Source organism: Rhinoderma darwinii, chromosome 9, assembly GCF_050947455.1.
Source record: "Rhinoderma darwinii isolate aRhiDar2 chromosome 9, aRhiDar2.hap1, whole genome shotgun sequence".
Lineage (NCBI taxonomy): Eukaryota > Metazoa > Chordata > Amphibia > Anura > Rhinodermatidae > Rhinoderma > Rhinoderma darwinii.
This window is the reverse complement of record NC_134695.1, coordinates 5218233-5245924: the sequence shown is the minus strand read 5'-3', so window position 1 is coordinate 5245924 and position 27692 is coordinate 5218233. Positions and strand designations below refer to the sequence as shown.

At 43.0% G+C, this 27692-nt stretch overlaps 1 protein-coding gene across 1 annotated transcript in view; it reads right to left on the bottom strand.

Moving 5' to 3' along the window:
* Positions 1-379: 379 nt before the first annotated feature.
* LOC142660565 (pre-mRNA-processing factor 39-like) overlaps positions 380-27692 on the bottom strand; it is an 88793-nt gene continuing 61480 nt past the window's right edge. The window contains exons 5-14 of the mRNA XM_075837188.1: positions 25881-26048; positions 25582-25732; positions 24566-24670; positions 19008-19172; positions 12441-12567; positions 12042-12310; positions 10931-11106; positions 10519-10593; positions 1450-1882; positions 380-1352 (exon numbers count right to left, since the gene is read on the bottom strand). Of these exons, the coding sequence (XP_075693303.1) occupies positions 1290-1352; positions 1450-1882; positions 10519-10593; positions 10931-11106; positions 12042-12310; positions 12441-12567; positions 19008-19172; positions 24566-24670; positions 25582-25732; positions 25881-26048 (1732 nt within the window). The 3' untranslated portion in view covers positions 380-1289. The remainder of the gene's footprint in view (positions 1353-1449; positions 1883-10518; positions 10594-10930; positions 11107-12041; positions 12311-12440; positions 12568-19007; positions 19173-24565; positions 24671-25581; positions 25733-25880; positions 26049-27692) is intronic.

The window sequence follows — 27692 nt, the reverse complement described above, 5'->3', positions numbered from 1 at the left end:
AGAACCGGACCTGTTACTTACAGCCGGTTTTTAGTGCAGACTTCACCAGGGTGCCGCTAAACCCCCCTCTACTACAGCGACGCCAAAAGGCGTCGTTGTAGACTGAGTACATGCACCGCCTGACGTCAAAAGACGGTGGGCGGTCGTTAAGGGGTTAAGCCACAACCAGTACATAATACCAGCAGGAGAAAGAAGGAAACCCTTCCATTCACAATTTTTGGCATATATAAAAAAAAATATAGGGAATACAGAAAGAAAGTCCCAGAGGTGGGACCCCCACCTATGAGACATGTATGGCATATCCTGTGCCTGTGCCATATAAGTCTTTCATGGGAAAATCCGACTTTGTGCATTACTCGACCAGTGACACTTTGATAGCTTCTGTCTTTATAAACCAAGTCATTTTATTTACAGAAATAAAAAAACTGAAACAAAACAAAATAAAGAAAGTAAGTGGCATCACATTTTCTGGGACTTCTCTATTCAATGGAACATGGGAAACTAAACTCTGAAGTAAACCAAACATGAACCAAATTGACCTGGTTCACACAGTGTGGCTGTGATTTGGTTTGTATTTCTAAGGGTATGTGCACACGACCTATTTTCAGACGTAATGGAGGCGTTTTACGCCCGAATTAGGCCTGAAAAGACGGCTCCAATACGCCGGCAAACATCTGCCCATTGCTTGCAATGGGTTTTACGATGTTCTGTTCAGACGAGGTGTAATTTTACGCGTCTCGGTCAAAAGACGGCGCGTAAAATTACGCCCGCATCAAAGAAGTGCAGGACACTTCTTGGGATGTATTTGGAGCAGTTTTTCATCGACTCCAGTGAAGAACAGCTCCAATTACGTCCGTAAAAGACGAGTACAAGCAAAAACGTCTGAAATTCAAAAGCTGTTTTCGCCTGAAAACAGCTCCGTAATTTCAGACGTATTTTGCATTGCCGTGTGAACATATCCTTACTGTGATCCATTCCTGCTGCTTTCTAGAAAAAATAAAACAAATCAAACCTGATGCAACCAAGCTGTATGAACCTGTCCTTAACGTGAGCTTTGGGAGGATGTCAGTGATCGTTGTGAACAAAAGCCAATCATATATAACGTTAAGCTGGTAACATGCCACTCATTCTTCACATCAGTACATTCCTGGCATAGCCACTGCTTTTTTCCGTAGTGCATTGGGATACAAAACAGTAACTTTCTGGACAGGTCTCCAAAACTGGGATGACAAAAAATACTCCTTTTTGGGCCAGTTGGAAACAATTTACAAAATTTCAATAAAGGGAGATCAAAAGGGAGGGTAAAATTGGTTGTAATTCCAAGGCTGTGGGCTGCTATATCCTCCAAAGTTCTGCGAAGAAAAAAAAAAGATCATTCAGTATTGAAAACAGATGGACAATATGAACACAAAATAGGGCCATATTTTGTGTACTTTAATTTCCCCTTACCTGAAACCATGGTCCATAGTTGTACGGAGGAATTGGTCCATGAGGCCCTCCCATAAGTTGTGGAGGCATAGGTGGTCTATAAGACATTCTTGATTGGGGAACCGGACCACTTACAATGGAGGGCATTACAGGTAGAAATGATGATCTGTGAGGAGGGACATATGGTCGTATTTTAGCTCTTGGTGCAGGAACCTGAACCTGTGTGTTAGGGGTAGGTTGAGACCGGACAGGTTCAGTCGATTTTGATACCTTTACAATAGTTTTTTGTGTAAATGATACAGTTGTGCTTGAATTTGTTGCAGCAGCACTTTGCGTTGACACTAAAGAAGGTGCTACAGATGTAATTGTAGGTCGTGAAACTCCTGGTATGGAAATATTGTCCTTTACAGAGGGGTTGGCAGATTGAGTTGTGACCTTTTGATCTTCTTTATTTCTGTATAGAAAGACAAAATATACAATCACTGTGCATTCAAAAGTTGTGAATAGACGTCTTCCGCATAGAAATCATTGTGGACAGGTAAATCAATAGAAGAGACAACACATGGTACAAATTAAATTCATTTTGATGTTAAAATACTTTTCAGAATCCGAATATCCCTTTAAAATAAAAATTAAAGGGGTTTTCTTATCCAAGACTTTAATGGCATGTTAACTAGACATGTCAAAAAAATCTGATCTCTTGGGCTCTGACTGTTGGGACCCCCACTAATTACAAGAATGAAGGTGTCTGGTCCTTGTTTCCAACTGGGAATTGGCTGCGCATGCATAGTCAACATCAAATGGAGATATGTTCAGCAGATTCATCTTGCTTCTGTTTCTTTATCTCCCATTCAATTTAGTGGAGAGCCCAGAAGAGTTCTTCGGATCGGTGGACTCTAATGTATGTAAAGTGTATGTGTATGTGTGGAGACTCTACTTGTACATGGACAATTAAAGGGGTTGTCCAGGAATATTTTTTTTTTAAATTTTAACTTAATTGGACATATTTAATTACATTTCTAATATAGTGTCTGTTTACCGGTGCCAGCGTTACCCTGTTCTGATTTGCGGTCACGTGACCGCACCCAGGATACATTTTTTTATTTCCTGTGACGTTCCGTGTCTTTGCTCAGCCAGCACTTCCGACGGAATAACGGTACAAGGCATCATCAACTACATTTACAGGCAGAGGGCCGGGCGAATGTTTCATGAGCTCCGCCTCTGGTACCACTGCCTGTAGACGTAGTTGATGACGTGCCGTACCTCTTTTTAGTCAGAAGTGCTGGCTAAGCAAACACACGGAGCGTCATCAATCATAGTAGAAGCCCCCTTGTACAAGATTTTTTGGCTCCCTGCAGGATCGGAATCTTTAATCCCCGGCCACAGTGTTGCCTAATCTGGGTCCGGGGATTACGCTCCAGGAGAAGTCCCGGAAGTGCTGGCTGATCAAAGACATGAAGCGTCGCCTCTCCTAGTACACTCCCCCTGCTCCTTCTACTCTCGGATGTAGAAGAAGAAGGGGGCTGCGTTGTTATTCCGCAATCTCCACGTGCCCCGATGGTTACATAAACACAGGGCTGATGGGTTTACATGACCCTCAACATCCCTGTCTATTACCCCCCCAAAATCCCTGTGTATTACCCCCAGCATCCCTGTCTATTAGGCCCCACATTCCTGTGTGATTATTACTGGGTATGTGTGACAGTGCAGGGAGCTGGGTGACTGTAATTAAAGCAGGGAATGACCCTGTGAACATAAAGGGGAGTGGCAGTATGCAAATAGGTGCTGTGGAGGGAGGAAATGCAAGCTGTCTCCTCAGATGCAGCAAGGGATCATGGGTATGGTGGGTTACAAGACAGAAAACAGACAGGAACAGAAGCAAGGGATGTAAATATTAATATAAATTAATGCTCTGGATTTTGATCCATTTAGCCAAAACGTATCTGACTGTATGGCATACAGTGGGATACATCGCCCGGGGAATGGTCCAGGGGAAACTCCTGAAGTCACTGTCCATGAACAGGGCTGGAGCCTTCTACTAGCGCTCTGCCCAGAGACTATAGCGCTGTTCCTGATGTCCATACACGTAAAGTGACGTCCGAAGCTTTGCAAAGCCTGAGTACACGGCCGGAGCGTCGGCAACGCTCTGGCCAGGGATTCCGGCCCTGGAGAATCCCCTGACGTCACTTTACATATATGGACAGTGATGTCAGGCGCTTTCCCAGGGACAAAGTCCACGGGTAGAGCACTTGTGCTGCTCTGCCTGGGGACTCCGGAATAGAAAGTCTACAACGCTATTCCATCCTTCAAAAATAAGGTATACCGACGTCTACTAGCCCGACGGAGGCTAAAAGGACATAATGGAGCCCCGTGAATTATCATCTACGTTGTTTATAGTGTACGTTAGGAAATTTCCTGACGTACACGATAAACTTAGGGCAACAACATGATGTGAAGGGGGCCTTTAGGGAGGGGGAAGCACTTATGAGGATGTAAGGAGAACTAATGCTCCGTTCTTACGTTGCCATTAAAGTTCAATGTGTTTTTCCACAGCAAAAATCTGAGGCGTTCCCTTTGATTTCTGACACAGATGTGCCACAAGCGTGTAGCACAAGAATAAGGCAAGGCCCTGTTCACACAGAGTTTTTTTGCAGCATTTTTTGCAGTGGAAACAACGTTGGAAACTGCGGCAAAAAACAGCCAAAATCGCCTCCTATTGATTTCAAGGGGAGGCAAAGACGTTTTTTCCCGCAAGCGAAAAAAAACGCTTGCGAGAAAAAGAAGCAACGTGCCCTTTCTTCGGGCATTTCCGTCTCTAACCTCCCATTAACATCAATGGGAGGCAGAGAAAGCCTGAAGGAATTTCGAGGCAGATTTTTCTGGCTGCAAAAAACTGTGTGAACAAGGCCTAAGTCCCCTCGTCATTCAAAGTTGCTCATCCTCGGCTTTTCCATGTAATATAAGTCACATGCTACTTATTGCTGTGGTGGATTTCTTTTCATGGTGTGGACAAAAATACACGTGGAAAATTTTTCGTAGCATGTGAACTGGGTTGCGGAAACCTCATATGAATGGGATGCAGAATCATCGGCATGTCATCGGAATCCGTATCAAATCCAACATGTGTAAACGGGGCCTTAGGGTGAATTAAAAAAAACTTGTTGCCAAATGCACACGATACTTATTACGTGCAAATATGTCGCGGGTATTTTCATGCGGCAAATCCGCAGTGTAATACAGTACCAGCAAAGTAAATGAGATCAAGAAATCTCATCTACATGTCGCATTTTCTGCACAAAAATTTACCTGCGGTGCGTACTTGAAAATATGATACGTCAATTTATCTTGCGTTTCTGCTTGCGAATTGTTTCTGACTTCTTTTAAAAAAATAAAATAAAATCTGCAGCATAAAACCTGCACCTATTTCCGCATCAAAATGTAAAAATCACACCTAAAAACGTATCAAAAAAACGCACTATAAGGTGCAGAATTACCTGCGGTTTTGATGCGGATTTTGTGCGGAAATTCCTCAATGTGTGCGTTACAGAATTTGCTAGGGATTTACAAGCAAATTAACCCTTTACATTGTAACAGATGAAATACGTTACAATTCTGCAACACAATAGGCATGCAGCTGATTTAACCCCTTCCCTTTTTCGGATTTTCACTTTTTTTTTCCTCCCCACCTTCCAAAAGCTATAATTTTTTATATTTTTCCGTCTATCTAGCCATATGAGGGCTTGTTTTTTGCGGGACAAGTTGTAGTTTTTTATGGCACCATTTATTGTACCGCATAATGTACTGGGAACCTGAATTTTTTTTATTTGTGGGGTGAAATGAGCAAAAAACATTACGCCATTTTTTGGGGGGTTTTGTTTTTACGGTATCAATCAGGTGGTAAAAACGACATTCACCTTATTCTACAGGTTTATACGATTACGGCGATACCAAATTTATATGTTTTGTTTAATGTTTTACCATTTACCACTTTAAAAAAAACAAAAAACTATTTGCCAAATTAAAAAAATGTTGTGTGTTGCCATGTTCTGAGGGCCATAACTTTTTCATTTTTCAATCAATTTAGCGATACCAGTTATGTTAACGTATTTTTTTTCTAACATTGATTTAGGGAAAAAATATGAAAAGGTTTTTTTTTTACTTTTAATACTTTCTTTGGAACATAAAAAAACCTTTATTTAACTGTTTTTTTATTAGTCCCCCTAGGGGACATGAAGCACCGATCCACTGCAATGATCATCCACTGCATGATATACTGCAATACTAATGTATTGCAGTATATCGTGATTCTGATAGTCCTCTTTGAAGTCCTGCCGAGGCAAAGCTTCAAAGGAGTACAAAGATGGCGGACCTGGGGGCTTTCATTAATCCCCCAGGCTGTTATAACAAACGTTAACAGCCGAACGTGCCAACGGGGGAGGGGGTGATGCCTTGTTCCAGGGGACGCCCCCCTGATTCTAACACTTTAAATGCCGTGGTCACAATGGTGTTAAATCACTTTGATTCCGCCCGTTGCAGTGAGGTGTCGGCTGCGTAACACAGTCGTCACCCGCTGTGTATAGAGCGAGCTCAGCCCGTGAGCTCGCTCTATACTTCCCATACATACCTAGCCCTTATCACATACACTTACGTGATATTGCGTTAACGGGTTATAAATAAGCTGCACGTCCTAAATTCCATGCAGATTTTTTTTCTGTTGGATGTGCATGGGGTTTTGACAAACCCCATTCAAAGGGTTGGGCCTATTCAGACTAACGTGTTCATCGTTCGTGAGAAGGACGTTTTTTTTTTAATGGCTGTCACACGGCTGCATGTATTTCTATGGGGTTATTCACATGGTCGTTGCTTTAACAATGTCCTATTTTTGTGCATTTTCACGGATCCCTCAATAGACTCAAGTCTATGAGAGATCCGTGAAAACATGTCCCGCATGGGTGCAAATCGGCCGTGAAAAACGGCTGTTCTTTACGGCTGATTACACATACGTTGGTCTGAATATCGCTTTATATTGTAATTTGTAGTCCATTTTCAGTGCGCAATCCGCACCAAAAACAGGAGACAAGTAAGTGGCCTTATTCAGACGTCCATGTTCGGTTTGTGATATACGGACCGTGTATCGGCCATATTTCCCGGACCGACCACAGTTCAGGGAGCCGGGTTTCTAGCATCATAGTTATCTATAATCATAGGAGTCCCTCCCTTCCTGTGGGAATACTATCCCAGGTCCCGTACTGAAAGCAGCATTGCAGTATGGGGCAGTATTCCCATGGAGAGGCAGGGACTCCTAGCAGCATTGATCAGTGTGATGCTAGGAGTCCGGCTCCATGAATTTTAGTCAGCCTGGGAAATACGGCCGATACACGCTCCGTATATCACAGACTAAGGCCTCATGCACACGACCGTATTTTTTCCTTCCCGTAAATACTGGCGTAAATACGGGTCCGGTGTCACACGTATTCGACCGCTTTTGCACCAGTATTTACGGACCCGTGGCTGTAAATACGGGCCCGGTGTCACCCGTATTCCACCCGTATTTACGGGCACATATTCTCTGCAAAATTGCACTGCACTAATCGGCAGCCCCTTCTCTCTATCAGTGCAGGATAGAGAGAAGGGGCAGTCCTTTCGGAGGTAAAAGAAATTCATACTTACCCTGCCGTTGCCTTGGTGACGCGTCTCTCTCTTGACATCCAGCCCGACATCCCTGGATGACGCGGCAGTTCATGTGACCGCTGCAGCCTGTGATTGGCTGCAGCGGTCACATGGGCTGAAACGTCATCCAGGGATGTCGGGCCGGATGTCGAGAGGGACGAGTCACCAAGGCAACGGCCGGGAGGAAGAAGCAGGAAGTTCTCGGTAAGTATGAACGTCTTTTTTTTTTTTTTACAGGTTGCTCTATATTGTGATCGGAATTCACTGTCCAGGGTGTTGAAAAAGTTACTGCCAATCAGTTAACTCTTTCAGCACCCTGGACAGTGACTATTTACTGACGTCGCCTAGCAACGCTGCCGTAATGACGGGTGCACACACGTAGCAACCCGTCATTACGGGAGCTCCATAGACTTCTATGGGCTGCCCGTGCCGTTATTACGGCCTGAAATAGGACATGTTCTATCTTTTTCAACGGCACGGGCACCTTCCCGTAAGAAAACGGGAAGGTACCCGTGGCCAATAGAAGTCTATGAGCCCGTTATTACGACCCGTAATAACGGGAGTTTTTACGGTCGTGTGCATGAGGCCTAAGGCTGGAATTACACGAGCGTGTGCGTTTTGCGCGCGCAAAAGGCACTTAACAACCCCGTGTGTCATCACCATATGATGTGTGGCTGCGTGATTTTCGCGCAGCCGCCATCATTATGACACTCTGTTTGTATGTTTGTAAACAGGAAAGCACGTGGTGCTTTTCTGTTTTCATTCATACTTTTTACTGCACTTGCGCGAATCACGCGCGTCACACGGAAGTGCTTACGTGTTCTGCGCGTGATTTTCACGCACCCATTGACTTCAATGGGTGCGTGATGCGCGAGAAACGCACTAATATAGGACATGTCGTGCGTTTCACGCAGCAGACACACGCTGCGTGACAATCACGGACTGTCTGCACGGCCCCATAGACTAACATAGGTCTGTGAGAGGCGCGTGAAAATCACGCGCGTTGCGCAGACGTATTACACGTTCGTGTAAATAAGCCCTAAACACGGCTGTCTGAATACAGCCTTAGTCTAGTTACACGGTGCGGTCAAATCCCATTTTTTACCACAATTTTTGCAAAATCGCCGCAAAAACGTGATTTGACCACACTGAGAGAATAAAGCCTAACAGCACTATTTTTTCATGTTTTGTATCCTTTTTTTTTAATGCAATTTTCGTAATCGCGGCACAAATCACGCGGTTTTGCAGCGATTTTTATCTAAAAAATTATACTGCGTAAATTGCGGCAAAAAAAACGGCTAGGAAAACGAAAAAAAAACATTTTAACATACTTTATATATTGTACAAGTGGGGTCAGGAGGAATGGGAAGCAGAGCCAGTCGGCTGTGTAGAGAAGGATCTGACTGGGGGGGCGGGATCTCCACACGGAGCTTCTGCTTACATGCTGTATCTTCCCTGTTCAGTTCGTGAAGTTACAACAGGTCTGCAGGGCGGGGCCATGAGCGTTGCGAGGAGGGGCCGCGAGCGTTACGAGGGGGGGCCCACAAGGTTTGCAAGGGGGGGGGGCGACGACAGCCCGGCGGGCCCCTTTTCTTCAGCTGTGTGGCCGGGCCCGACGGGAGTACCACTAGTACTACCCTGATGGCGGCCCTGCGGCAGAATAGGACGGCTCCTGGTCTACTGCGAGTGACTGGGGGCAGTCCTATTTATTTTGTATTAAGAAGGTGGCCAGGAGCTACTACTCATGCTCTAGATATGCGAGAACCCGGCCAGGATCGTAAGAAATTAAACAGGAACATCCGTGCAGCATTCTGGAGATATTTAACCCTTTCATGACCAAGGGTCATTGATGCCCTTGTGTTCAGGTCAAACTTTCCATTTCTGCACTTCTTTAAACTAATATCTTTGCAACCCCTTGGAATATCACAACTATTTATACAAGACTTATGAGGCTTTCATTTTCTAGATTAGTTTAATTCATTCTATTTTTTTTTTCATTTTTATTATGAGCAGACAAATCACAATTTTTTTTTTTCTAATATTGATCTATATTATATGTATATAGATATATATACTGTATATACGCTGTTGCAGCTCTGTACAATTAGTCTTCTCTCTCCTTCAGCCTGGATCGTTGTGAGGGGAGAGTGAAGAGGGTTACAAGGCTATATTCACACGTGGAAAAAAAGGGAAGTTAAAAACGGATCAACTATCAGTTTTTCATGGGTTTTGCTTCAGTGTGCCTCATAATTTGAATTCATTTCCTGGTCGTCTGACAGTTGTTAACTGCCATTTGCCATCCGTTTTTCATGGGCGTTAAAAAAACAAAATGAAAAAACAGATGAATTTTATTCATTAGGGTTCTTTTGTCCCAAACGCCTTAAAAAAACACCACGGTGCCGATGTAGATAGTGCCGCAGTACCCCTATAGATAGTGCCCATGTAGATAGTGCCAGTGTCCCTTGTAGGTAGTGCCACCCCCCCTGTAGACCGCACCACACCACTATGTAGATAGCGCCACACCCCCCGTAGATAGCACCAAACCCCCCCGTAGATAGCACCAAACCCCCCTGTAGATGGCACCAAACCCCCTTTAGATAGCATTAAACCCACCTTTAGATTGCACCACCTAAGCTCCCTCTAGGAGCGGAATCCCCGGTTAGAGCGCTCTGGCCAGGGAATGCGCTCCTAGAGGGAGCCCCTGACGTCAGGGACTCCCACGAGGAGCGGAGCCTCCGACCAGAGCGATCTGACCGGGGATTCTGCTCCTAGAAAGTGCCCCTGACGTCACTGTCCATATATGGACAGAGACGTCAGGGGCTCCCTCTAGGAGCTGAAACCCCGGCCAGGTCAATTTGACCGGGGATTCTGCTCCTAGAGGGAGCTTAGGTGGCGCTATCTACGGGCGGATGGTGCTATCTACAGGGGGGGGGGGGTGGTTGTGCTTTCTACAGGAGGGGTGGCGCTATTTACAAGTCGGATGGAGAGATGTCGGGGGTCTCCCTCTAGGAGCGGAATCCCCAGCCAGAGCACTCTGACCAGGGATTCTGCTTCTAGAGTGAGCTATCTACAGGGGAGTTGTGTGTGTTGCTATCTACAGGGGGGGTATATGTCGGGTATCTCAAAGCCCCAGCAGACATAAAAGTGCTGCACTGCTTACACTGAAGCAAGACTGCATTTATTAAACCCTGTTCCAGGCTGCCAAAGTTTATATATGTGACAACTGCACGGGGCATCGGCAGTTGAAACGTATATAGCCGTATGGCTGTCGTGAGGGGGTTAATTTAGTCCGCCCCATATGTTGGCCTTTCTATGTATCTTGTTGTGAATGGTTATCGGCCATTATCGTGGTCCTGAAACATATATGCGCCACATTGGAGAATAATGTGGATAATCTTTGGTAAATGAGAATACTCTTACTTGTCATTTGCTTTTCTCTTCAGATCTTTCTGCTTCTTCAATAGTGTTTGATGCTCATCATAGGCGTTAAATAAACTGCAAGTGGAAATTAAACCAGTCGAGTTACATTAAAAAAGCATAAACTATTCATGTTTACACTCATTAACTTTCACCAAAATGGGAATTTGGTAACCTGCACAATTCAAATCTTCTAAAGGGACTATACATTGGAATGAATGAAAAAAAACAAACTATATAAAGTATTTAGCAGACTAGAAAACGTTTTGTTTTGGAAGTTTATAACAGTTTGGCAGAGACAACAGGGATCCATTAACTCCTTATCGCCTATCACCAAGGCCCGTGCCCGTAATCAGACATGGAAATTTTTCAGTACACCAGATTTTGTGTCTATTATTTATTTCTATGGAAGTACCTTTTAATACTGTTGCCGCAGTCTTCCAGAAGCTCAAGACGTCTCTGTGATAAGATCCCCTTTATAGAATCATGGATATTGCTGTTCAGCGCTCTTTCCACACACTGCATAGCATCATCCACGGCATCTCTGGAAATTTCAGTTTCCAGCAGACACTGGTACAGGTAGGGACTATTCTGGAAGAAAAAGTATGCTTAAACTTTCCCCGGAGAATAGTGATAACAATGCGAATATTTACATACAGTATCATTTAAGAGTAATATGGAGAGTATATTTATGTATAAACAGACACAAAAATGTCTGGCAAACCATGGAGGTGATGCCCATAGCCATCACTAATATTCCAGTTGTCACAAAAGCAGTGGGAAACTACTCCACAAGACCATTCGCTCTTTTTTTTAATTTACTTTAGATACAGCTGAACCAAAAGATTTTCTTGGTGAAGTCTACTCCTAACACACCGATGCAGAATTGGTTTTACACGACCCCATAATAGGTGCAATTGGAAAGGGCGATACCTTAGTTGATCAAGTAAACTGCCCATAGACATTAGATTTTTGTTGGTGGGTTCTGCCGCCCCTGTAATGTCTAGATATTAAAGGGAACCTGTCGCCAGCATTTCACCTTTTAAACCAGCAATACCTGGTGGTAGTGGGTGAAAAATCATGTATATGTAACCTATAAGTATCTTCTAAGTAGTCTCTGTACCTTTAATATTTAGTTTTTGTGTTCCTGTGCTGAATGCTAATGAGTCATATTCATTTGAAAAGAGTCATATCTTCATTCCTCAAGCCTTTCCTAGTTAACCCTGCTTCCTCACTTTTGAGTGAAAGCTTACTTTTGATTGACAGCATTCAGAGTGGGTCAGTTTCCGGCGGTGGGCGGGCATAAGAATAGGAACGAATGAGACTGACGGATTATTACCATGAAAGGCGCAAAATGTTTGCCGACAGTTATTTACGGTCGGAGGAGGAGTTTAGGAAAGGGGATAACGGCAATGAACTTTTGACAGCAGCAGCTAGCGAAGGGTGAGCAGAGTTCAATAGGTGAAATGCTGGCGACAGGTTCCCTTTAAACTCTCCTGCATGTTCAACCATGGGGGCTTTCTCACCGGTTCCTTCTTGAGAGCTTCAATCAGTACGTCTCTGGCATTTTCTGGATCTCTTTTCAGCTTTAACAGTAGCCGGGCAAGTTTGACTGTATAAAAAGCTGCCATTTCTGAGCTAGAGCTGTTCTGTGCAGCTTCTCTGAGCAATCTCTCTGCCTCTTGAAGACTTCCATTACGTCGCTCAAAGTTCACACGCCTTAGACGCACCATGACGACTCCAGGTAACACATTCTCCAGGTTGCACAAAATGGCCCGAGCAGAGTCCAGTTGTCCTAGAGACAGAAGACAATGAAAAAATATAAATAAGTTACACATTTGTCAGCTAAACAAAAACACAGCTGAACATGCTTGGATTAACAGTCTGTCATCCAGAGAAGTTTCTAGCTAAATAATAAGACATACCATGTTTTTCTTCAAATAAAGCCCATTGAAGATGTAGAGTAAATTTCAGTGGCAAATGGATCCGACAGGCTCTCTCAAATACAGAACGGGCAGCTTCCACAGAATGTCTTTCCATATACTGAGCATACTGTAGAGATGCACATCAGAGAAATATTACTATATATATATATATATATATATATATATATATATATATATATATATTCATCAACATTGAAATTGCAACACCAAGAAGGAAAAGTTTGGAATTGTGGAGATCACAGGATCGATAGACATGTTAATGATATGCAGATGATAAACAAAATGAAAACAAAATATTCCAAACATCTTGATTTATTCAGTATCGAGAATGAGCCCCACGAGCAAAAATACACGCACTTACACGCCTTGGCATGCTATCAATGAGGTTATTAATGGTTGTATATGGAATGTTATGCCACACTGAATGCACTTGGGCACACAAATCATCAAGATTGGCTGTTGGCAGCTCCCATTGCAATTTCCGACCAATGATGTCCCATATGTGTTCGATGGGAGACAAGTTCGGAGACACTGTAGGCCATGGTAGCAGGCTGCTCACAGTAGCATGAGCAACATGCGGCCTGGCGTTGTCCTGTTGAAAAACGGCTTCTGGGACACTTTGGAGAAATGGCCGTACCACTGGTTCCATGACCAAATCAATGTAACTCCGAGCTGTTAGTGTACCTGAAATAAAGACTAGAGGGGTCCGGCTACCGTACATTATGCCAACCCACACCATAATCCCGGGAGTAGGACCGGTGCGACTTTCCCTTGTGAAGACCTCTTCATGGCATTACCAACGTGGTCTCCAGAACGATCTCCGGCTATCATTGCGTCCGAAACAGAAGCTGGACTCATCGCTGAAGAGGATAGACCTCCATTCCAGCCTCCATTGCGGTCTTGTCGTGTATGATAGCGGAGAGTGATGGCATGTGGTCAATGCAACACCTATAGCTGGACGTTTGACTAGTAGCCCAATGTCGAGCAATTGCCTTCTGATGGTTTGTGTCGACACTGGTTGCCACGCTAAGCTTGGGATGTGATGTCCAATTTCCCTTACAGTACTGAATGGATCACTACACGCCATTATTCCAATCAGAAGAACCGTCCGTGCAGAAGTTCGAATCCGTGCACCTCATGCTTTCATTCCTGTTCGTTGTCCTTCTCCCAACCTTTGGGACACGCAAAGTTGAACAGTGCTTACATTTCAGCCTAGGAGTGTACCGATCTCCTAGAGTGATAAACCAAGGTCTCTCGGTTCAAGGATTCTGTCCCTTTCAGTTTGCGACAAGTGGCGATAACTTGTGCATCGACGAACAGAAGGCATCGCACAATCATCCCACACCACTTGATCCGATTTTTGAGGTTTCATGTGGCCAAAAAACATTGCTTTCAATCTGCCCGTTCTGCTCCTCCCACATGCCACAGATTGGAGCTAGGTGCTTGAAAATGTGATAATTTGGATATTTTAGCGAAACCTGCTTTTTCTCAATTTGAATAACCTTACGGCTTACCCTTCTTGGTGTTGCAAGTATATATATATATATATATATATATATATATATATATATATATATATATATATATATATAAAAAGAAATAAATATATATACATACACTCAAAAATGAAATTGCAACACCAGGAAGGGCACCGGGAGATCGCTACACGCCGATGCCGAAATGTCAGCACTATTCAATTTTGCTTGTCCGAGAGATTGGGAGAACAACAACGAACGGGAATGTCAGCAAGAGGTGCGCGGAGGCAAACCTCTACATGGATGGATCGGCTGATTAAAAGAATGGAGCGTAGTGATCCATTCTGTACTGCAAGTGAAATTGGACGTCCTATCCCAAGCCTAGGGAGGCAACCAGTGTCGATACAAACTATGAGAAGGCGTTTACAGAACACTAGGTTACGAGCCCGACATCCAGCTACAGGTGTTCCATTGACCACACACCATCGCTCTCAAAAGGCTATCATGGTGCACAGCAAGACTGCAATAAAGTCTGGAATGGATGTCTATCCTCTTTAGCGATGAGCCCTGCTTTTGTCTCGGATGCAATGGTAGCCGGAGATTGGTCGGAGACCACATAAGCAATGCCATGAAGAGGCTTTCACAAGTGAACATCACACCGGTCTTACTTCCGGGATTATGGTATGGGTTGGCATAGTGTATGGTAGCTGGACCCCTCTAGTCTTAATTTCAGGTACACTAACAGCTCGGCGGTACATTGATTTAGTCTTGGAACCAGTGGTTCGGCCATTTCCCAAAGGATGTTTTTCAACAGGACAACACCGGACCAAATGTTACTCGTGCTACTTTAAGCAGCCTGCGTGGCCTAGACGTGCTACCATGGCCTGCAGCATCTTCGGACTTTCCTCCCATCGAGCCCATCTAGGACATCACTGGTAGGAAATTGCAAAGGGAGCTGCCAGCAGCCAATCTTGATGATTTGCGTGTGCATTCAGCGTGGCATAACATTCCTCAGACAACCATTAATAGCCTCACTAATAGCATGCCAAAGCGTATAAGTGCATTCATTTCTATGCGTTGCGTTCATACTCGATAGTGAATATATCAAGATGTTTGGAATATTTTGTATCCATTTTTTTATCATTTGCATATCATTAATATGTATATCGATCCTGTGACTGAGAAGTATACACACATTGTTTAGTCATAACAGTAAAACCACCTGCCTAATACTGTGTAGGTCCCCCTCAAACAGCTCTAGTCTGTTGAGGCATGGTCTTCAAAAGACCTCTGAAGGTGTCCTGTGGTATCTGGCACCAAGGAGTTAGCAGCATATCTATTAAGTCCTGTAAAAGTTGCAAGGTGGGGCCTCCATGGATCATGCTTGCTTTACCAGCACATCCCACAGATACTCGATTGGATTGAGATCTAAGGAATTTGGAGGCCAAGTCAACGCCTTGGACTCTATTGTAATGTTCCTCAAACCATTCCTAAACAATTTTTGCAGAGTATCAAGGCACATTATTCTGCTGAAAGAGCCCAATAAGGAATTTGTGTTGCTATAGTGCATCCCGGTACGATCTCTTCCCTAGGAAAGCGATATGCTTACCTGGCCATCCACATGATGTAAAAGAACACGTGATTTATCAGTCCAGGCCACTTTCTTCCATTGCTCCATGGTCCAGTTCTGATGCTCATGTGCCAATTTGTAGGCATTTTAGGTGGTGGACAGAGGTCAGCATGAGCACTCTGACCAGTCTACGACTATACGGAGCTGCGATGCACTCTGTTCTGACCCCTCTCTATCATAGCAAACATCAAAGGCTATGTACACCTTTTGTAAGCAATATTTTTTATTAGTAACCCCTTCACGACAGTCATACGGCTATATACGTTCCAACCGCCAATGCCCCGTGCAGTTGTCACGTATACAAACGGCAGCCTGGAAGAGAGTTTAATGAGTGTAGTGCTGCTTCAGTGTAAGCGACGCTGCACTTTCATGTCTGCCTGGGCTTTGAGATACCCGGAATATACCCCCCCTATAGATAGCATCACACACAACCCCCCCTGTAGAAAGTGCAAACCCACCTGTAGATAGAATCCCCCCTCCTGCAGATAGCACCACCTAAGCTCCCTCTAGGAGCGGAAGTCGCGGTCAGATCGCTCTGGCCGGGGATTCCGCTCCTGTGGAGGGGGATGGTGCTATCTACAAGGGGAACTGGAGCACTATCTACAGTGGGAACTGTGGAACTGTGCGGGCGCTGTGGTACTATCTACATGGGCACTGTGTTTTCAGGGGGTTGGGACAAAAAACCCCAACGCAAAAAATTCATCCATTTTTTACAGCCATGAAAAACGGATCCAAAATTGCGGTTGAAAAAAGTCAGACGGCCGGGAAATTAATTCAAATTTTGAGGCACACTGATGCAAAACAGCCATGAAAAACGGACAGTTGATCCATTTTTAACTGCCTTTTTTTTCATGTTGTGAAGGATGGTTTATTTGCTTATATTCTCTGTATGAAATTACATTAAGAATTATAAAGCAGGATGCCGAATTACTAAAATATGTATTCTCCATTTTGTAATGAACTTTCCTCTATATAATTCAAAGAAACATCTTATCTCCATGTGTTAAACGTGTGGCCTTCATAGCCCCATTGTATCAGTTTGGCTGAACGCCCAGACAGAAAACTGCAACAAACTCCCCCATGAGAACAAATCACTAACAACTGCCCATTATACGCTTGTCTCCAGGTGTTACCTGATGTCAGCATTTTAATGAAGAATTAGAATTATGTATTTGAAATATTCTTATGGTCTGCTATTGGCTGAATAAGAATTATTGTCACATTGCTTCTGATTGGTTAACCTCAAGTCTACACCCCATTTGAATGATAATATTATACTTGAGTTTGGAAATAAACCTCCACAGGAGTATTTTGAGCATATCAGCAGCGTCTGTGTGTTTTTTTTCTCCTCTCTCGATATATATCGGTGAAATATCCTAATTAGGATGCTGGATAAAGTTCCTGGCGTGAGTGTCTGTTGGAACACTCGTCTAAATTTCAGTCTAATATATTTTGAGCCAGACATTACTAAGTGTAGTGTGTAGATGGCTTGATTTCTACACACTACACTTAGTAATGTCCCCTATACCTCACATGTACACCATACACAGTACTTTATTATTATTTTTTCCATTACACATTTACTTCCATGCCCAACACACCACTCCACTCAAGGTTAGTGGTAGTGGCTATCATTATTTAAACACACCTGGGCACTTCCCTTCAACAGCATTCTCTGACCTGGTCGCGTCCTGTTTGGAACGTTTTTTTTTACCCTCCTCCTAATCTGTCAGTATGGCCTTTTCTGTGGTTTTAATTACATTCTATGTCCCAATTTTTTTTGCATATCTTAGATTCTGAATACACATCACGTCCTGGCTGGAGGTAATGTATATTCATTGTCAGGACACTGCAGTAACGTTATAGTGTGTTTATGTGGCTGCACATAGCGATTTAGCTATATCGCTATGTGCTGTGTAAATTAATGGGGAGAAGTGTATGACGTCATACACTCCTCTGTACAACGCCCACTTGGCCAAAAAGTGAAACACGCCCAGTTGTTCATTAAGAAACTGATTAGCATAAAGCTAATATAGGTCATAACTCAGTCAAAAATGATAGTTTTTCTAAAAAAAAACCACTGCTGTAATCTACATTACAGCGCCGATCACATCATGTACAATATAGCGCACTTATAATGTGGTGACAGAGCCTCTTTAAACGAATCTAGAAAATGAAAGTCTCATAAGTGTTGAAAAAAAAAAAAAAGTCAAAATAGTTGCGATATTCAAAGCGGTTGCAAAGATACTATCATTTAAAGAAGTGCATATAAAAAATGGATAATTTGACCTGGACAACAATGACCTTTGTCATTAAAGGGTTATATAATGTATTTTATGTGTTTTAAGCAACTTTCAAAATCCCTTTTATTAAAATATTGTTTGAACTTTTTAAGATACAGCTTCTATGTATCCTTCATGTGTCAGTCGATTCCGTCAATTTAGCTGAACTGACGGCTCAGCTGAAGCAGCTCCTGATGTCTCTGACACATAGGATCCAGCTAATATCAAACACATCTAAGTTCATAACTTAGATGTGATCGTTATTGGCGGATTCCTGTGTGTCAGAGACATGCAGGACCCGCTCTCAGCTGAACTGACAACTTGGCTCACACAGTACAATACAGCGTCTATGTATACAGGATACATAGAAACTGTAGCGTAAAAAAGTAAAAAATATTTTTGCTTAAAATACACAAAATGCATTAGATAAAATATAAAAAAAATTGCTTACAAAGAGGTGTATATTCCAGTCCTAAAAATTGATGGCTTATCCTCAGGATAGGCCATCAATATCTGATCGGTCAAGGTCCCACTCCCCCAGGTCCCACCGATCAGCTGTTTTAAAGGGGCCGGGAGAAGGCTGTAATACTGTGAACTGCCGATACAAATGTATGAGCAGATAAGGAGTGAAAGGGAAGCAGCTCTTGTACTAGCAATGCGGCTCCTTCAAAACATCTGATCGTCAGGGATCCCAGGAGTTAGACCCTGACCAATCAGATATTGATGGCCTATCCTGAGGACAAGCCATCAATTTTTAGGGACTGGACAACCCCCGGAAACTTTTTTAGAAATTAATGCTACATTAGCTCTTCTGTGCGATCCGACCAGACGTGCTAGTCTTCGATTCCCATGCGCATCAATGAGCCGAGATCGTCCATTACCCGGTTGTCGGTACCACCGAAAAGTCCTTCCTTGAAGCACTTTACTAGGTACTAACCACTGCATACTGGGAACACTCCACAAGACTTGCCATTTTGGAGAATTTCTGACCCAGTCATCTAGCCACGACCATTTGGCTCTTGTCAAAGTCGCTCCTTACACTTGCCAATTTTTTTTCTGCTTCAAACAAATCAAACCAACTATTCGATATATCCCACCCCTTGACAGGTGCTATTGTAACAAAATAATCAAATGTTATTCACTTTACAGCAATTCTTACCAACAGCCAGAATTCTTCATACATTGCACATGGCATCAAACAGCGCTCATATAGTATGACTACGCGTTCATGAGGACCCTGAGACGCCTCAAAATCCAGATATTTCCTCCAGTTTTGCAGCTGCTTTACATTTAGTGGTGAGGCAAGGAAATACAACCGTTTGATCTAGATAAAGGGAAGACAAAGAATACAGAATTTATTCATAAAAATATTTCCCTTTTTTTTAACTTTATATAATTCCTCAAGATTAACAGGGTCTCTGAAGTCCGCCGTATAGACTATTTACGGCGGCACTTCAGAGACTGTGCACGCGCGATCGCGTGCACACAGCTCTATGCCCTGGCTGTTGCTAACAGCCATGGGCACTGGGCAGAATGTCAGGGGCCAATCTTTTGGCCCCTGAACATGTGATCGCTGTGACAACCATTCACAGCGATCACATGCATTTCTGCATATAAAACAGTGTGCACACAGCCCTGTGCCCACGCTGTTACCAACAGCTCTGGGCACTGGGCAGAGTATCAGGGACCAATCTGATGGTCCCTGAACATGTGGTCGCTGTGAAAACCTATCACAGCGACCACATTTGTTTTATTTTGACTTTTCTAGCAGTAAATCTCCTGCCTCTTTTCTTCTCCTCAAACATTGTTTCAGTTTGAGGAGAAGAGGAGACTCGGGAGAATTGCTGCCAGAAGAATAGTTACAGTTACAAAAAAAATACAGTTACACTCTATAAAACATTCTCTGTATAGATAGATTTCTATCTATACAATATATCTATCCATCTATCTTTTTTTCTATCTATCTATCTATCTACCTTTCTTTTATTCTATTAGAATAGGCAGGTAGGGAGTATATAATTATATATATATCCACATATATATAATATATATAGCAATAGCGGTTAATTTTTTTGTTAGCGGTAGTGTCGATATATATAGCAGTTAGTTTGTGTGTTTTATAAAAAAAAACAAAAAAATAAAAAATAAAATTTGGTTAGTTAGTGTTAGTTACGTTATGGCGAGGAAGTTGTTTAGCGCCGAGGAGGCATACGCCATGCTGTGGTCTGAGTCGGAGACCGCATCAGAGATGGCGTCCGAGATGAAACCTGTTTTAGGTAGTGACGATGACAGCGTCACTTAAAGAGGCTCTGTCACCAGATTTTGCAACCCCTATCTGCTATTGCAGCAGATCGGCGCTGCAATGGAGATAACAGTAACGTTTTTATTTTTAAAAAACGAGCATTTTTGGCCAAGTTATGACCATTTTTGTATTTATGCAAATGAGGCTTGCAAAAGTCCAAGTGGGCGTGTATTATGTGCGTACATCGGGGCGTTTTTACTACTTTTACTAGCTGGGCATTCTGACGAGAAGTATCATCCACTTCTCTTCAGAACGCCCAGCTTCTGGCAGTGCAGACACACAGCGTGTTCTCGAGAGATCACGCTGTGACGTCACTCACAGGTCCTGCATCGTGTCGGACGAGCGAGGACACATCGGCACCAGAGGCTTCAGTTGATTCTGCAGCAGCATCAGCGTTTGCAGGTAAGTAGCTACATCGACTTACCTGCAAACGCCGATGCTGCTGCAGAATCAACTGTAGCCTCTGGTGCCGACACGATGCAGGACCTGGGGCAGGAAGTGAGTGACGTCACAGCGTGATCTCTCTAGAACACGGCTGTGTCTGCACTGCCAGAAGCTGGGTGTTGTGTAGAGAAGTGGATGATGCTGATTCGTCAGAACGCCCAGCTAGTAAAAGTAGTAAACACGCCCCGATGTACGCACATAATACACGCCCACTTGGACTTTTGCGAGCCTCATTTGCATAAATACAAAAATGGTCATAACTTGGCCAAAAATGCTCATTTTTTAAAAATAAAAACGTTACTGTAATCTACATTGCAGCGCCTATCTGCTGCAATAGCAGATAGGGGTTGCAAAATCTGGTGACTGAGCCTCTTTAAGGTTCATCTTCAGGGGACGTTGTCCCTGATGCAGTTGAAACTGCAGAACATGAAAGCACAGGGCCATGTAGCGCTGTAGCACGGGACAGCCTGGTCCCTCCAGTCCAGGCTCTTGTATGGGCACCTGCCCCATCTTTTGGGCCTAGAATCCATGGATTTACTGCCACTCCTGGCATAACCGTGGACAATACAAATTTTGTCCAAATGGATTACTTCCATTTATTTATAACGGAAGACATCTTAAATCAGATTATCCACGAAACAAATTTATATGCCACTCAATATATAAGGCAGAAACCTTCATCCACCCATGCCAGAGATTGGACGCTCACCAATTTGCAGGAATTAAAAAATTTTTTGGGGCTCACCCTAAATATGGGTATTGTCAAAAAGCCCTCCATTAGGTCTTACTGGTCAACAAGACCCGCCCAAGCCACCCCAGTATATTCTGCAGTAATGCCCAGGTCTCGTTATGAGACAATAATGAGGTTCCTCCACTTCAATGACAATGCACAGGCCCCCCCAAGTACCGATGCAAACCGGGATCGGTTGTTCAAAATAAGACCGCTAATAAATTCCCTGAATAATTTATTTCTGCAACTCTACACCCCTGAGCAGAATGTAAGTGTGGACGAATCCCTCCTCAACTTTCATGGCAGACTTAGCTTTCGCCAATATCTACCTTCCAAAAGGGCAAGATATGGCGTTAAGCTCTACAAATTGTGTGAAAGCGGGTCAGGATATACCACCGCCTTCAGGATTTATGAAGGGCGGGACCGCACAATAAATGTTCCTGGATGCCCCCCTGATCTTTCCACCAGCAGTAAGATCGTGTGGGAGATAATGCAGCCTCTGCTTCACAAGGGGTACCACCTGTACTGTGATAATTTTTATTCCAGTGTGCCCCTGTTTAGGCATTTGCATGCTGAAAGGACTGGGGCATGTGGTACCATGCGCAAAAACAGAATTGGTTTTCCACAGCAATTAGTGGGGAAGCGCATGGTAAAGGGGGACTCCTGTGCTTATGCATCTGAGGAATTGCTGGCGGTCAAGTTCAGGGATCGCAAAGATGTGTATGTGCTAAGCACGATTCATACCGCAGGAACAGTGGCAGTGAGGGAAAGAGGGGCAACATCGGACAAGCACAAACCAGTGAGCGTGTCCGAATATAACAAGTACATGGGGGGGGGTGGATTTAAGCGACCAGGTGTTACAGCCCTATTTAGTAAAACGCAAAACTAAAACCTGGTACAAAAAAGTGGCCATTTATTTGTTTCAGGTGGCCATCCACAACTCATTTGTGCTCTACAAAAAAAACAGAGGCAGAGACACATACCTGGATTTCCAGGAGAAAATTATTGAAGGCCTCATTTTTGATGTTCAGGACACCCTGAGAATGCCCCCAGTCTGAGGATGTCACGCGACTGACTGAAAGACACTTCATCAGTCGGATTCCCCCAACAGCAACCAGAAGCAACCCCCAGAAAAAGTGCCGCGTCTGCAGAAAAGACGGGCACCGCAAAGATTCCCGATATTTCTGTCCCTCATGTCCCTCGCAACCAGGCCTGTGCATTGAGCCATGTTTTAAAAAATACCACACTGTTCTGAATTATTAGATTTTAGTTAATTCGTTGAAAATATATTTGCCCTACATTACGTTTTTATTTTTCCCCTGATTTTACTCCAAGGGTGAGGGAGGGAATGGGTGGGGGGTGGATGTCATGTTTGCATATTTTCTAAAGTTCATCTGCTGAATAGCTCCATTTGCATAAACCTGCAATTTCTTATTTTAGAAAACCTAAAAAAATTAATTCCCATTATACCCCTAGATTAATATTTTAGGATCTCCGCTTCAAGAGCAGATATTTTGGAAGTGTTATAGAAACTCTGTTGAGTTTTGTAAAACCAGCTTTGAAAAAAAGCGATTTGTGAAATAAGCTTCTTCTACCGTCCGCCCTCCTACATCTCTATGTGATAAATAAGGCCACATATTTGGTATCCCCATGCACAGGAGAAGTGGCAGAATGTGAAAGGAGGTGAATTTTGTCCGTGGTCTATACCGTGTGTGAAAAATGCTGGTATAAACTGACGCATTTGCTAAACAATTGGTAATTTTATTTTGTTCCATCTTATTCAAGAAACTTTCAGAAGAAAACTGGACATGCTAAAAATATGATAAACCCCTTGAAGGAAACCTTGTGGGGTCTACTTGTGTGAATGAAGTCATTTATGGGGTGATTCTAATGTTTCAGCAGCATTACGCGCCCAAGAAAACCGTATGCAGAATTCCTGGACCGAAAAGGCCAAAAAGCCTCCTTTTATGCCAAGCCCTGGCACATGCCCGCACAGTGAATAAGGCACACATATTTCGTATCCCCATGCACGGGAGAAGTGGAAGAATGTGGCAGGAGATTAATTTTGTCCGTGGTCCATACCGTGTGTGAAAAATGCTGGCATAAACTGACGCAATTGCTAAATTCTTGCATTTTTATCCAATTTTGACTACTTTAGAGAAAAAAATAAAAATGATATATACTGACAAATGGCACTAAAACAAAGCCCTATCTGTCCTTTAAAAAGAGTGTAAAATTCAAAGATGAACTTTATTCACCTGCTGAGTTATAGTCATCTAAAGAAGCGCATAGCAAAATTGTCAAATTTGCTCTGGTCATTTAGCTGTTAAACAGCCTAGTCCTTAACCGGTTAAGCTGCAGTTATGACTAGTTAAAGAGAACCTTTCACCTGCCCATACAAGTGCAACTGAGTGCACCATGTAATAGGCAGTGCTGCACAAATCTTGTCTCATTTAAAAAAAATAATAATAATTCTATCCTCCTCAGTTATTTAGATATCGGTGCCGTTAACCCCCTGAACTGTCAATGGGGCATTTCTTTATTTCTAAATTTCATGGGGGCATGTTACTTATCGCTCTGACAATGTCCAATCAGCTACGGACAGTGTCACAGTGGCTTGTGCTGTGTGATCTCTCTTGCAAGATCACAGTCTGTCCCTCACTGCTTGACAAGAGCTGAAAAGAGGAGGGAGGAGAGTGTGTGCGCGCGAGCGCACACAGCTCAGCCACCGCCATGGAACAGAAGAGGATAAGAAGAAGGGGAATTGTCATACCAAAAGTCCAGAAATGCTGTTAAAAGCAGTTTTTGAAGTAATTTACAGTGTTTCTGGCATAAGAAAAAAAATACATTTTTAATCATTTTTTGCTTCCACGTGTCCCCCTTGGTGCTGCTGCTAAGCGGTGCTGCTGGGAGAGGGGCTCTGAGCAGAATCAATCTCACAATATAGACAAGCAGGGAAGAAAGCTATTTCTATTGGAATAGAGGATCACAATTCAGAGGACTGGCAGTGGACAGACTGACTGAACATGTGTGTCCACCAGCACTCAGCTCATTAGGTGGATGTGCACATACACTTCGACCGTCAGGTGTCGCCATATTATGTAAGTAAATGTCATAAAACGTCACTGGACGATTTTTTTTAACAGCATGAAAATGGCAAACATTGTTCATTTTATTATGATCCTCTACAATGAATATGATATTTGATGGTGGGACTACCCTTGTAATAAATGCCACTCACCGCATCTTCAAACACACAACGGTTTTGAACTTGCACTTCATTTTGGAGATAGATATGTGCTTTTGTTTCTAGAATTTGCTGCCGGATCTTCTGTACATCTATTTCCTTAAAGTGAAAAAATAAATAAATAAATTATACATATATGTTATGACTGGAAATACAGAAAAAACAACTAGCATTTAAGCATGTTTGTAAAACATTTGGTTCAGGCTAAAAGAAATTTGCTCTATCAGTCAAAACTTTAAGGCCGGGTTCACACGGAGTGTTTTGCAGGCAGAAAATCTGCCCCAAAATCCCGTTTGGAATTTTGAGGCAGATTTTCCTCTGCCTGCACACCGATTTTCGCAACCTTTTTTTTCACCTGCGGCTATTGATCACCGCGGGCAAAAAACGCAGTGAAATACGCTTCTTCTGCCTCCCATTGATGTCAATGGGAGGTCAGAAGCATAAATGCCCAAAGATAGGGCATGTCCCTTCTTTTTCCCGCAAGCCGGTTTTTCCGCTCACGGGAAAAAAATGCATCCGCCTCCCATTGAAATCAATGGGAGGCATTTTCGGCTGTTTTTTGATGTGGTTTCCGCGTCAAAAAACGTGTGAACTGGCCCTTAAGGGGTTATTTGACATGAGGGTCTGTTTTTTCTTTATGGACTGTACCTAATATACCAACTTAGCCACAATATTTCTAACCTCATACAACCTCCTGAAAATTATTCTCAGCTGAGAATAGTTGTTGCATTAGGATCAGAAAAACATGCTTTCGTCCAAAAAACCGCTCCACACCTATCCATAGGTTGTGTGGGGTAGGTATTGCAGTTCACACCCATTAACTTCAATGGAGCCGAGGTAGTATACCAGACACAAATCATGTGGCAAGGTTTCTGAAGGAAAAATACATTTTCTTTTTAATCCTACACTTGCTTACACTACAATCCAAGAAAAACGGCATAGAAATATCGGCAAAAACTGCTAAATAGGTAATAGATATGACAATATGCGAGACAAAAAACAGTACACACTGTTAGCGAGTCTGCAATATCCCCTGATGGTAAGTCTTCCGCAGCAATCTGATCATTATCATTTTCAACTTGTATTTTCGCGTGTATGACGTTGATCTCATCCATGGTCAAGAATTCAATGGGAGATTGAGTAGATACAAGTATTTTGAACCTGTACAGAACAGAGAGATAATCACAAAACCAATAAACAGCATCACAGAGACATTTGTATTACTACACATTTTCAAACGATTAAGGAGAAAGAGATAACATTGCAACAATTGAGAATAAAAACACATTTTCTGCATTTATGTTCTCACCTTTCAAAATGCATTTGATACCGTTGAGTGGGGATATTCAGTACACGATTATATAGAGCCATGGCTTCTTTAAAGTTACCATGTTTGATCTCATATTCAATGTACAGGCTCCAGAGCTCGTCCGAGCGGAAATCCATGCCACAGGCATCAATAGCATCCTTGAACACCCTGTAAAAGGACGCACTAAAAATCAAATCGCATGTGAATGTATCTTTCCAACCTCTATAAATGCTGATGGCTCTTACAGGGAACGTGCTGCCCTGCTCTATTACCTCAAGCGTTCTAACTTGTAAAGGGAGTCATTCATTTAACAGATAAATATTAGGGCACTACTGAAAGAAATACCCAAATGTAGTATTTAAAGTGCAATTAAAGTTTAAGCTTTACTTTAAGCAGTGATGAATTAGAATTGTAAAATAAAAAAAATAAAAAATATAAAAAGTCTCTATCCACACCACTTTTATTATTTTTTAACTCATTTATCAAAAAAGTGTATGGAGTCGTACACAGATTAATAATGCTCCAATTGATCTCTATGGGATAAATGCATGTTAGAACAGAATGAGTACAGTATATGTTAAAAGTAGAAAAACCAACACAAAAAAACAAAAAACATTTACCTCAAATAATCAGCCACAACAAGGTGCAGACAGAGCCTAAGGCTTCGTTCACATCTGCGTCGGGACTCCATCCATGGGTTCCGTCGGAGCTTGCTGTCAGGGGAACCCATGAACGAAAACTAAACGGAAACCATGGTTTTCACCACCATTGATTTCAATGGTGACGACTATGTTGCAAATGATTTCTGATTGTCACCGTTGTGTAAGGGTTTCCCTTGTTTTGACAGAATCAATACTGTAGTCGACTGCACTATTCATTCCGTCAAAGGAACGGAACCCTTACACAATGGTGACAAACAGAAACCATTTGCAAGAGATCAGTCACCATTGAAATCAATGGTGATGCAAACAGAAACATATGGTAAATACAGTCAAAATGATTTTCTGATATGTTAGAGATACTTGTAAGAAGATCCCATTGATAAAGTCGGACCACCGATTTCCAGAACGAAAGGGCTTAGCAGAACTTTTAGACTCCTTTGCCACTGCTCAGAGATTTCTGTTTTGGGAATATGCCAACATTCTAAGCAAAGGGCCATTGAAAGCAGTAATAGTTTGTTTAGACCGTTGTGTCAGATATTAAGTAACCAAAACCCCTGAATTGAACTAGAGGGATCTAAGCGCTCTATGGAAAGGTTTCATACTGGAATTAGTGGTGGGCCATTATTACACACTTCACCAACGTGATCTTACCCATGACATAACAGAAAATTATTTAGACTGAATTTCCCTTTTAATCATATTGACATTTGAACAAAATATTTTCATAGGCAAAAGACAAGGCAAATATTTCAGAATAATAAACTGGAATGTCAAAAAAACTTTAACACCTTCCCGACCGCCCACTGTCTTTTGACGTCAGGCGGTGCGGGTGCTTAGTCTACAGAGATGTCTTTTGGCGTCGCTGTAGATTAGGCTGATGAGCGCTCGTGAGAGCACTCATCCTCTAAGCAGATAAGGAGAAAAGAGCCACGGCGCCACTTGGTGTGGATCAAAGAAATTGAGGTGAGAATAGGAGGAGATATATATGCTCACCGTGAGGTTTGGAAAGGTTCAGCGCTGGGGTCCACGGGGTAGCTGCTGCCAGATCTGAGCCGGTCGCCGGGGTGACCGCTTGGGTACGAGAGATGCAGGTAAAACAAATGGATCTATATCGGCGCTGCTGCTTAATGTGGACGAGGTAAGTATCCAG